The sequence below is a fragment of the Mastacembelus armatus genome, chromosome 5 (assembly GCF_900324485.2).
Source record: "Mastacembelus armatus chromosome 5, fMasArm1.2, whole genome shotgun sequence".
Taxonomy (NCBI): domain Eukaryota; kingdom Metazoa; phylum Chordata; class Actinopteri; order Synbranchiformes; family Mastacembelidae; genus Mastacembelus; species Mastacembelus armatus.
The window spans coordinates 20744403-20756816 of record NC_046637.1 but is presented as its reverse complement, the minus strand read 5'-3'; the positions used below and the strand labels follow the sequence as shown (position 1 = coordinate 20756816).

The following is a 12414-nucleotide window of genomic DNA, read 5'->3' as shown; positions in this document are numbered from 1 at the left end:
ACCTAATTAGTTGGTGACAAATTAGCAAATAATTACAGTACAAAATAAGTTTATTACTTTACTAGTACTCCTGCCAGGTGGCAGGTCATCTAATCCTATCTTGTGTCTCAGAATCACAAGTATAAAAGCTAAAGTCAGATGTGCAGCACCAGTCACCCAAGGAGGTTGCAAGTGCTAAGAAAGGCCGACTGCTGAGGACCTCCATCAAAGCTCACAATGGCCGAAGAGTGGGGAAAACCAGTATTTGCTGCCAGACGACACTATGAAGATTCAACAAGTGGATCAGTGTTCACTTACACAAACAACAACAACACAAGAGGTACAGTAGCATTTGTTTTTTTGATTAACTGATGGGATGGTTCATTATATGAACGATTGGCATAAAAACTAAGGCTCTACCAGGATACCAGGAGTATCAATAATATTAAAAGCAACCAGGGTGATGGCTGAGAAGATCTCTAGCCAATTGTTGCCTCCTTTTTCAAATGAACTCTGGAAAATTGTTATGTTACTTTATATCCCTACACGAACACTGAATCTAGTGACTCCAGGTATGTGAAATGGTCAGTTATACTAACAGTCCCACTGAGCATCACCACTGAGTTTAAAACAAACCTGGTTTCAGGAGCTTTCAGCTCATAGTTTTGGTTGAATTAATAAAACCAAAACAATGTTGCTGCACACCTTACAGTTGTTATTTAATAGTGATATTATGAGAGTTTGCTTTCTGTTTCAGGTCCCTTTGAGGGTCCCAATTACCACATTGCTCCTCGATGGGTTTACAACCTTGCAACCCTCTGGATGCTTTTTGTGGTCGTTGCATCAACCTTCACCAACGGTCTTGTCTTGGTGGCCACAGCAAAGTTCAAGAAACTCCGTCACCCACTGAACTGGATCTTAGTCAACCTTGCAGTTGCTGACCTTGCAGAGACACTTATTGCTAGCACCATCAGTGTGTGGAACCAGATGTTTGGTTACTTCGTTCTGGGGCACCCATTGTGCATCCTTGAAGGTTTCACTGTGGCAACCTGTGGTGAGTGTTCATGTCTTTATTGCTTTTTAATGAAAAAGTGTCTTGAAATAGTTTGTGTCTAAGGTGGAGGGTGTTTTGTGCTGTACAGACTGTGAAGCCCTTTGGGGAAAATGTGTGTTAAATTTGTGTGTAAATAAAACTGACACTACCTATATTGACCTCTTAACACAGGCATTACTGGCCTCTGGTCCTTGGCTGTAATCTCCTGGGAAAGATGGATAGTTGTGTGCAAACCTTTTGGAAACGTGAAGTTTGATGCCAAATTAGCCACAGTTGGAATTGTGTTCTCCTGGGTCTGGGCAGCAGGATGGTGTGCTCCTCCAGTCTTTGGTTGGAGCAGGTACTGTTGTTTGTTTTTGCACTGATATACAGTAGAAATAAAGACACTGAGTGTTGAATTAATCAGGAAGGAAATAATAAAAACACTGAGTGTTGTAAAAAAATAAATAAATAAGTATTTTCTTGCATCAGATACTGGCCACATGGACTGAAGACTTCCTGTGGGCCTGACGTATTCAGTGGAAATGAAGAGCTTGGTTGCCAATCCTACATGATCTGTCTTATGATTACATGCTGTTTCATTCCGCTGAGTGTCATCATCTTATGCTACCTTGCTGTCTGGATGGCTATCCGTTCTGTGAGTAATCTCACCTGCAGTTTTATACAGTCTAGAAAGTAGATGACAACCTGGCCGACTCTCACACCACACTGACATGTCAATCACAGGTTGCCATGCAGCAGAAGGAATCAGAGTCAACTCAGAAAGCTGAGAGAGAAGTGTCCAGGATGGTGGTTGTCATGATCATGGCATACATCTTCTGTTGGGGACCTTACACCTTTTTTGCCTGCTTTGGTGCGGCTAACCCTGGATATGCCTTCCATCCTCTGGCTGCCGCCATGCCTGCATACTTTGCCAAGAGCGCTACCATCTACAACCCAATCATCTATGTCTTCATGAACCGACAGGTGGGCAGTGCAGTCACACTTCCACACTGATCTACTTTGTACATTGAAATCAAACTGGTTTATATTGTTAACACATTTTTTTATGTTCTCCCTATCAGTTCCGCTCATGCATCATGCAGCTTTTTGGCAAACAAGTGGATGATGGCTCTGAAGTATCCACATCAAAGACAGAGGTCTCCTCTGTGGCTCCTGCATAAACCTTCATATTTTGTGATTTGGAAAAACAATGAGAACGGTTATGACTTGTACAGAAAATATTTATTGTTTTTTCTTTATTTCCATTTTTTAGAAAAATTGTAGTTTTCATGCAAATACAAAACAATAAAAAAATTCACATAAAGGAAATAAAAGCAAAGTACTGAAAAAGGTTTAAACTACGTGTTTTGTGTGTGGTCAGAACAACAGGATCTTTTTAAATAGAGGTTTTATTGGTTACCGATCTACAAACCAGACCTGCTTCAAAAATGCAGCTTTTATGGGCATTTTATAGCTGGTCTTTAAAAACACTGGTGTGAACAAATTTCATGAATACATTTGATGCCAATAAAAGTGTTCACATATGCCTGAAAACTTTCTACAACTTTCTGTAGCCCTATGGATTTTTTTGGGGCCACACAGTTTGAATGGAACATTATTAGTTGTTGATATAGCTTTTGGACACTTTTCCATTTTTTACTGACCCTAATGGATCATATTCTTATATGTCTCCATTCTCTTCACCGTAATTCTCTTCCTTCTCCATCTCAACAAATTGCAAGAAGAAGCCATTATTTAAAACAACACTATCACATCAGGTACCTGCAGCTTAATGTTTTGCTGGATTATAATCTTGTGCTACATTTTAATTGTGTCATTTTGCTACGTCTCATCCATCTTGCTCTCCCAGCTCCTCTTCCTCTCTTATTGCATTGCCAGGTATTGTTTCCTCCCTTATGATCCTGCAAATTTATTATTCTGCACTGAATGCTGATTTAATATGACTCTACACTTCCATTTCTGTATGTCTTCGTCTTTAAATGCCATCTCTATCCCCAGATTGTCTGTCTCACTGCTTTTCACGCTCCCCTCTTAGCTTCGTTAGTTTGTTACTATCTCTTCCTGTCTTATGACCCACTAGTACTCCAACTCTGCACTGAACACTGCCAGGTTTGTTCTATAGGGAACAATATTCTTCTCTCCACTGGTTTCTTTCATTCCTCTCTTTCTGTCATGATAACCCATTCTCAAAATTTATTTGTAGCATATTTCAATAGATTTGGCTGTGTTGTCTGAATTTGCAGCATGTGTTTTATTTTGTCACAGAATTTATCCCAGGTGATGTTTGTATTTTGTCAAATTGATGAAGACATTTTTCTCATTTTTCTCACACAGATCTCACGGATACAGCTATTTTATTATAAGGTGGACAATGTTGGTTTGGAGAGAACTATCTATTTTTTTATTAATGAGGTTTGGTAAAGTTATTCAAGGTCCCCAATTCTAATTACTTTGGCAATCTCCTAACTGTAGCATTGGACTTTGAAATTAAAATCAATAACTGGAGGAGCCGTAGTTTCTAGATTAAAACATTGAAAACAATACAAAAGCATAAGAATAACAAAAAATTCAGCAGTTTTTATTTCGAAATGTCAGTTTTCTAATGTTGGCTTTTATTTCAAAGTGTTGGTTTCCTGCAAAATGACATTGTCAATCAAGGCCAGGATTGCGGGACTGATCACAGTGTGATATATCTAATATGCCTGCAGAAGGTCTCAGGTGATTTTGCTTAGTTTTTGCAGCCAGAAAAGAACGCTGTATATCTAGCGCTGTGCAGCAGGTCCAACATAAATTAATAAGAATTAAAAAAGAGTCTTTCCAAAAGTGATATAAAGTGATATAAGTCATTATGAAATAATATTTCATAATAGTGATCATTTTAATAAAAATATATATAATAAAAAGTCATAATAATGAGTTGATTTCATGGTCATATTATGAAATTGTTATATAATAGCGTTATATTTATTCAAATAATTAGTTATTTCATAATGTCTACTTTTATTTTGACTGTTACCGGATGTTGTGGTACCTTCACTCAGTGCGCATGTCTACTCTTTAGCCAAACATGTGAAGTCGGAGAAGAATACAGGACTTGTGTGAAGTTATGTCTAAAGCTAGTACGTATTTTATCGGCTTTGACCCAGTATCTTCTGCCCCTTCTCACTTTTATATCGACTCTATCCTCTTTGTCGTTTTACAGAACAAAAACGAGCCAAACGTCTTGGCGTCCTCGGAAAACTGAAGGTAACTAAACGCTACTCGGCTAATGCTGTCTATGGCTAGCTGCTTACTGCTGCTGTTGCGGATCTAGCGTGGACCAGTGCGACTGGTGACTGAAATACGGTTTTGTAAATGTTTTTGTCAGTTGTCAGTTTGTCTGTTTTTATGACACCGAGTTGGTGTTGTGGTTGAAAACGAAAAAAGGTGGTGTTTTTTGTGGGGTGTTCTTGTCTTGTTAACACAAAGGGTCAAAACATACCACGCATCGAATCAGTGGATTTTTAAAGTCCTAATGTTGTAGCACCTGCACTCGTTCATTTGGACGTACGACTAAAATAATCCTAAGGGCAGTAACGTTACAACCAGGGCCACGGGTTCATCAGTCACAGGACATAAATAGCCACTTCTTCAAATGCATCAAGAGCCACATCAACTACAACACACGCAGAAAATAAACTTAAAGTAATCTGGGTATTTCAGATGTTTGCAACACACACAGCGGCAGTTTGAAAATTGCAATCTTCCAAGTAAATAAGCCTTGTTTATCTTGTTGTTTATCTTAGTGCAGTCACATGAAAGTGTATGTGAAAGCCTTCACTTGTGTAAGAGGGAAGCAGAGAGAAATGTGAATTTAATTTGTCCTGAACAGCTTTCACAGCCAAGTACAACATTAAAAATATGACGATTTCTTTAATGTGACATATTCTTTCAAATAAGAGACAAAAGACAAGAATCTGTGTTGACAGTGAAGTGAAAAACAGATGAAGCAGCATTCAAAAAGACAGCCATACATGTTGTTCCTGTGTACAACAGCGAGCAGTCACAGACAGTGAGCTGACGGTCACCAGCTGAACTTAGGCACTAATAACTCCAGAAACTCTGACATATTGTAATGTCAAGGTAGCACGAATCCCTTGCAGATAATATCAGGACTATGTCAGTTTATTTTCCAGCTCTTTAACAATATGTGGATACTTGGAGTGTATCAGTGGCACTGACTGATTACATCACTCAGACTATGAAGTATGCAGAAGAAGTTTGCTTCATCTCCATGTTTGTGTGTACATTAGCACTCAGCCATTTCAGTGTCACCATGCATGTCTCTATAAACAAGTCACACAACTGTACGGTGGTTATAGGTCAGTACTTTCAAGCATGATGCCTGACAGTGACATGTTTCACAGTTCTTGTCGGCTAGCTATGAAATTATTGTGAAAGATTGTTGTGAAGAATCACATTTGGACGTTTCCTGACTGGTAGCTAAAAACATGACGTGCCTGGCACAGATCTGTGGCTCTACATTTTTTCTGTATGTTTTTATTCATAGGTCCTTGTGTAAAGACTCACATAAGTCCTTTTGAATGAAATGTTTCGATTCCTAGGTTGTATCATGATGCTTTTTACTTAATCACAAGAAAAAGTGTTCTACAACATGTTTGGCATGTTCTTGGCTCCAGGCTAAAGATGGAAGAAAAGGTGGTTCTTCAGGGCAGAAAAAGACTACAGAGCAGTCATCTGAGCAGCATGTCAGAGTCCACAGAACACCAGAAGAAACCAGAAATCAAAGAGTAAATCTTTAAACTTCGTGCTTGTACTCAGATTTGTGGTTACTGATAATATTTTCTTGAGATAAACTAATCTCTCAGTTAATATCTTTACTAATTAGCTCCAAGACCTCCAAGAAAAGCAGAAAATCTCTAGGGAACGAGAGCTGATGAAGAGGAGGAATTTGCAAACCTTTCAGAATGACATCCTACAGCGGCAGAGAGCGTTTGAGCAGAAGGTAAATGTCAACTTATTTAGCAGAAATTGATTCCAGCTACAACCATGGCATACTAGGCAAATTGCTATTGTTGGGATTTCTGCATTGTGTTTTGTGTTCACAGGAGGCGGAGATGAAGACTTTGGAGAAGCATGTTAACTTTGAAAATGAGAATTCAAGAAAGGCATATTACAGAGAATTTAAAAAGGTACATGGCTGCTCCACACATGCCAGTTTGTGGCCCATAAAAAATTCTAAATATTAAAACTTTAGAGGCACATACATAAAAACTATTACTCTACTTTGTGCACCTTTTCTCTTAAGCCTTTTAAAAACCAGTCAAAGTCATGATGAAATATAGTTATTAAACTAGAATATGCATTTCCTCAAGAAAATGCAGTATGATTGATGAAAGCTGCTACTTCCACTGCTGCAATTTCCAGCTGTAAGAATATAGTAAGAGACTGATGGAAATAAAAAGGTGTAGAAGTTTCTAACCAGGATTTTTTTTCCTGCTGTGCCTCACAGTTGCCAAGATATTAGCAAAAATGTATAGTGCCACAATTTTGCAAATATCTTACCACGTGGTAGTGCTATTGCTACTGTTGTAGATTATGTATTGTTCTACTGGGCTGCTACCCACTGTCATTGTCTTGTACTAGCATAAGGTCTGACAGTTACCCTGAGGATTTCATCCTGGTACTTCACAGCAGTCAGGGTACTGTTGGCTGTGAAATGGAGGTCTGTGTCAGCATCACTGACCCACCACCAAACTGGTCATGCTTGATCATGTTACAGGCAGCATAATGTTCACCACAGTGTCTCCAGACTCTTTCACACCTGTCACCTGTGCTCAGTGTGAATTTGCTGTCATCTGTAAAGAAAATGGGGCACTAATGGCCGACCTGCCAATTCTGGTGTTCTCTGCAAACAAGCTGCACAGTGCTGGGCTGTGAACACAGGTCATACTAGAGGATGTTGGGCCCTCATGCCACCCTCATGTGTGTGTTTCTGACAGTTTGGTCAGAGTCATGCAGACCAGTAGCATACTGGAAGTTATTTTGTAGGACTTTCTCAGTGCTCCTCCTGTTCCTCCTTGAACAGAGGAGCAGATCCTTTTCCTGCTGCTGGGTTGTTGCTCTTCTAAAACCCTGCCCAGCTTTCCTGGTATAACAGCCGGTCTCCGGGTATCACCTCCATGCTCTTGAGCATGTGCTGGGATACACAGCAAACCTTCTTGTTTGGAATAATTGGACTAAATGTACAACTCGATTGAGCTGCAGGTACTGCCTCATGCTACCAGTAGTGTCAAGGACACCAGCAAAACACAAAACCTAAGCAAAATCAGGAAGGATAAGGAGAGAACATTTGTCTGTGGCCAACGCATGTAAAATCATACCCTTTTTGGAGGTTGCCTTGCTTTTGTCTCTCCACTGCACCTGTTTCATTTGCACCAAAGCAGGTGAAACTGATTCACAGTCACTTGTGCTTCCTAAATTTATTTTCATAACTGACTTGGTGTTATACTGTGATGATTGTTTCCTTAATTCTTTAAGCAGTTTATGCACATTAGTCTATGGCAATTTATTGCATACATAAACACATATATATATACTGTATATACACACACACACACATCAACTATACAGATTTTCTGTCATCTAAGAAACTGTTCCTTTGACTTCGAAACAAAGCTGAACAGGGTGGAGTATAGATTTTAATATAAACAGTATGTGTGTATATCTCTGTTTTTAATTTTTTTTTATTTTTAAGGTGGTGGAGGCTGCTGATGTTATTTTGGAGGTTTTGGATGCACGTGACCCTCTTGGCTGCAGATGTCCACAGGTGGAACAGGCAGTCATTCAAAGTGGAACAAACAAGAAGATAGTTTTAGTCCTTAATAAAATTGGTAAATTAGCTACATAGAGCCTGTTTCTATAAATGTTGTACAAGTGTTGCAGTTAATTGTGTCAAGTATGTGATGCTTAATTAAATCTTTTTTTTTTTTCTTGGATTATAGATCTCGTGTCAAAGGAAATAGTCGAAAAGTGGATTAAATATCTTCGTAATGAGTTTCCTACTGTAGCTTTTAAAGCATCTACTCAGCAACAGACTAAGAACTTGGTATGGGGTTAAGTATTTGTGTTTTGTTAATCTAAAAATACTTAAAGTTATAGAATAACATTTTGCATAAATACCGAACCATCTTCCTGTCTCCTTCCACCCACAGAAACGCAGTAATGTTCCAGTCACCCAAGCCACGACAGAGCTCCTCAGTAGCAGTGCTTGTGTAGGTGCAGACTGCTTAATGAAGCTACTTGGCAACTACTGCCGCAACCTAGACATAAAGACAGCCATCACCGTAGGTGTTGTGGGTAAGCACCGAATCCTGTAAAACATCAGGTTTTGCTTGTTCACAATGTGAGGTTGTCAAAGTGACATCTTTTTTTTGTTGTTGTTTCTGTTTTGTAGGTTTTCCCAATGTGGGAAAGAGTAGTTTGATCAACAGTCTGAAACGGGCACGAGCATGTCATGTTGGAGCCACTCCTGGTGTGACCAAGTATGTCCTTGTCATTTTTGTAGTCTTTATGAAACCCTGATTCTATTTTCTTCCTGATTTTCTCATTTATTTGTGTGATTTTAGGTGCCTTCAAGAGGTGCATTTGGACAAACACATAAAGCTTCTGGACTGCCCCGGCATTGTCATGGCAACCTCAACGACTGATGCAGCAATGATTCTTCGTAACTGTGTGAAAATTGAACAGCTTGTAGATCCCCTTCCACCTGTTGAAGCTATCCTTCGACGCTGCAACAAGGCCCAGGTATGAATGTCATGTCACCCTACCGATCACTTTGTACCTTATGTCATTGGCACACTTCCATTACTGTAATTCTGGTGAATGTACAGATCATGGAGCACTATGGCGTTCCAGACTTTCACACAGCTTTGGAGTTCTTGGCATTGCTTGCTCGACGTCAAGGCAAACTAAGGAAGGGAGGACTCCCTGACACTGATAAAGCAGCAAAGAGTGTGTTAATGGACTGGACAGGGTGTGTAAATATGAAATATGATTTTAGAAGTTTTAAGTGATGACACCATGTGTTCTTAGCAGTGTGTTTATTTTGCCATGTTGTATTATTCAGGGGAAGGATCAGCTACTTCACACACCCTCCAGAAACACACACTCTCCCTACACATGTGAGTGCTGAGATTGTTACAGAGATGGGTAAAGCTTTTGACTGGGATGACCTAGAAAAAGGAAATCAAGAAGTTCTTGCAGGTAAGTTAAAGGTTCATTTAACCCCATTCACTCAACCAGTTATCTCCAGCTCTATTAACAAAAAAAAAAAAAAAACTTGTATAAGGTTGTCACCTGATCCACTTTCCCAAAATTTAAGCGGGAAAGTCCTTTTTGCGCTGGCCTTTGAACATGTATTGTCCTTTTATTGCATCCACATTCTTCCGCTTAAGTCCTTATATTGGACTAAATGTATTATATACATTTATTAAAATTGTGGAGCACGTATATATGAGCCTGAAGTTACAGTATAGGAAGATGGGGGTTCTTTAAAGTACTTTGATTTCTTTAGATTATCTGGTTTGTGTTAAAATACCTCAAAGAAGGAGTCGCTACTTGCAAGTTGGATTTGAATTTTTTCTGTGTTTTAGGGTCATCTTGTCCTGATGTCCAAAGGGGATTCTGCATGGAAACCACTGGAATGACGGAAGGTGGCCAGATTGAACCTCTTGTTGACCTGGAAATGGAAAGAGGTTCAATAGAAGAGCCAGAATTAAAAGATGACACAGAATCTATGGAGGATGACCAGGACCCAGAGGTGAGTAACAGTGTTGTTCTTAAAGCTTCAGTGTTAAATAAACTGCAACATGTTATTCCCTTAACTTTTGTGAAATGTGGTTAATTAAACTCACTTTTAATTTCTTATATTCTTCCTGCTTAAAATAGTTTGGACCAATGACAGTGGAGATAAAATCTCAGAAATCAAAGACTGACTTACTTGCAAATGATGCTGCATCTAAGGCTCCAGATTTGAAGGACATCTTGAATGTAGATCCTCTACAGCAGGGCCAGGCTCTCCTGGCTGCAAGCAAGAAGAGAAAAAAGCAACAGAAAAGAGCTGGTTAGTATAAATATCAGTCCCAGCTGAATGTAATAATAATAATAATACATTTTACTTCATGGCGCCTTTCAAACTCTCAAGGTCACCTTACAGAGAAAAAAGGAAGCATACAGCATGAAATACAAAGAGTGCATTAAAACAACAATAACAACAATGCATAAACAGAGGGCCAGAATGTAAAGGCAAAAGTGCAGAGCATCCAGGAAGTGGGCGATGTACAGCAATAGCAAATTGAAACACAGAAACCCATATGACAGAACAACAAATATGAAACCATATAATATGAAAACCAGACAATATGAAATAGGCGGAGGGTGGTAGAACATCACGGGCTGCTTTGAGAAGTTAAGAGAGTTACGTGGAAAACGCTATACGGAACAGATACGTTTTGAGTGATGATTTAAAAGTTGATAAGTCCGGAGACGACCGGATGCGATGAGGGAGAATGTTCCAAAGGCGGGGCGCAGTGTGGCTGAAGGATCTAGCGCCCATGGTGGCCAGGCGCACTGTAGGGGTGCAGAGGAGAGTGGAACTGGACGAGCGGAGAGTACGAGGCGGAGAATAGATATGAAGTAGATCAGTGATGTATGGTGGGGCAATAGAGTGGAGGGCTTTGTAGGTGAGAAGGAGGATTTTATAGTTTATACGGAAGGACACAGGGAGCCAGTGAAGTTGTTTAAGGACAGGGGTAATATGATGTGAGAATGGAGTTCTGGTGATGATTCGGGCAGCAGAGTTCTGGACAAGTTGAAGTTTATGAAGTGATTTGAGAGGTAGACCAGTGAGGAGTGAGTTACAGTAATCCAAACGAGAGGTGACAAAGGCATTAACGAGTATGGCCGTGCTATCGATGGTGAGTGAAGAGCGGATGCGGTTTATGTTACGGAGATGGGAGTAGGCCGACCGGGTAGGGGTATTGATATGCTGAGTGAAGGAGAGAGTACCGTCTAGGATGACACCCAGGCTTTTAGCTTGGGGAGAGGGGAGGACAGTATTGTTGTCAATTTGAATGGAGAAGGTGCTGGTTTTAGAAAGGGTGGATCTGGTGGCCACGAGTAGAATTTCAGTTTTGTCGGGGTTGAGTTTCAAAAAGTTATGGGTGAACCAGGATTTGATATTATGTAAGCAGGTAAGGAGGGAGGGAGGGGGGAGGGTAGAAGATGGAGCAGCAGAGAGGTAGAGCTGGGTGTCGTCTGCATAACAGTGGAAATTGATGTTATGTTGCCTAAAGATATGTCCGAGAGGAAGGAGATAAATAATGAAGAGGAGGGGCCCCAAGACAGAGCCCTGGGGCACGCCACAACTGACAGTAGAGGGCTGGGAGTGGAAGTTCTGGAGATGGACGGACTGGGTGCGGTCAGAGAGGTAGGAGGTGAACCATGAGAGGACCGAGCCGCTATGCCAATGGAAGCAAGGCGATGGAGGAGAATATTGTGCGAGATGGTGTCAAAAGCTGCAGTTAGGTCAAGGAGGATGAGGATGGAGACAAGGCCAGAGTCTGCGGCTACTAGGAGGTCGTTGGTGATTTTGACCAGGGCAGTTTCAGTGCTGTGAAGATGGCGGAAACCAGATTGAAAGTGTTCGTATAGGCTATTGGTGGCAAGGTGGGTATGGACCTGGTGGTGGACAACTTTTTCAAGAATTTTAGAGAGGAACGGGAGATTGGAGATAGGGCGGAAGTTGTTAAGGTTCGCAGGATTGAGACCAGGTTTTTTTAGGATTGGTGTGATGATGGCTGTCTTGAGTGATGGGTAATGTACAGCTTAATGTGTACATTATTTTGTCAGTAGTGTGGTGTGTTCTTAATTACAATTTCTTTATTCATTATATCCCTATGTTGAAAAAATAAACCAAAAAACTTTGTCGTTTGTCAGAAAAAGCCAAAGCACAAATCCATTATTATTATATTATGTTAGGCAGGCCTGAGATGTGGCCTGATGCAATAGAAAGAACCATTTCTGCTATGAAAGGGCACAGAAAGTACATGAGCAGGATTCTTTGCATTTTAGTGTTTTCCTTTTTTTTTTTTTTCTACATTTAATCATGCAAATAATTTTTTTTCTTTCCTCTGCAGACAAACTTTCCACCAAACTATCAGACACTTTGACATCAGCAATGGACTTCTCATTTGCAGACAGCTGATTAAAAATGTTGAAATACATGATTTAAAAAAAAAATACATTGTACTGTGTTTTGTCTTTCTTGCTACATTTCATGTCAAAACTACCCATGTGCAACACCAGCATCTCCTTTC

The 12414-nt window shown here is 40.1% G+C and overlaps 2 protein-coding genes across 2 annotated transcripts; both read left to right on the top strand.

Annotated features, from left to right (window-relative positions):
• Positions 1–216: 216 nt before the first annotated feature.
• On the top strand, positions 217–2196 carry LOC113130626 (red-sensitive opsin-like). The gene is made up of 6 exons (XM_026307403.1): positions 217–319; positions 737–1033; positions 1205–1373; positions 1505–1670; positions 1760–1999; positions 2098–2196. Exons 1-6 carry the CDS (start codon positions 217–219, stop codon positions 2194–2196), a joined length of 1074 nt encoding a protein of 357 aa, XP_026163188.1.
• Positions 2197–4067: 1871 nt separating this feature from the next.
• gnl3l (G protein nucleolar 3 like) lies at positions 4068–12327 on the top strand. The gene is made up of 15 exons (XM_026305820.1): positions 4068–4155; positions 4239–4282; positions 5716–5826; positions 5925–6041; positions 6145–6228; positions 7794–7929; positions 8041–8144; positions 8251–8395; positions 8493–8580; positions 8665–8842; positions 8929–9071; positions 9165–9301; positions 9691–9857; positions 9986–10160; positions 12235–12327. Exons 1-15 carry the CDS (start codon positions 4143–4145, stop codon positions 12300–12302), a joined length of 1710 nt encoding a protein of 569 aa, XP_026161605.1. The 5' UTR covers positions 4068–4142; the 3' UTR covers positions 12303–12327.
• The last annotated feature ends 87 nt before the right edge of the window (positions 12328–12414 follow it).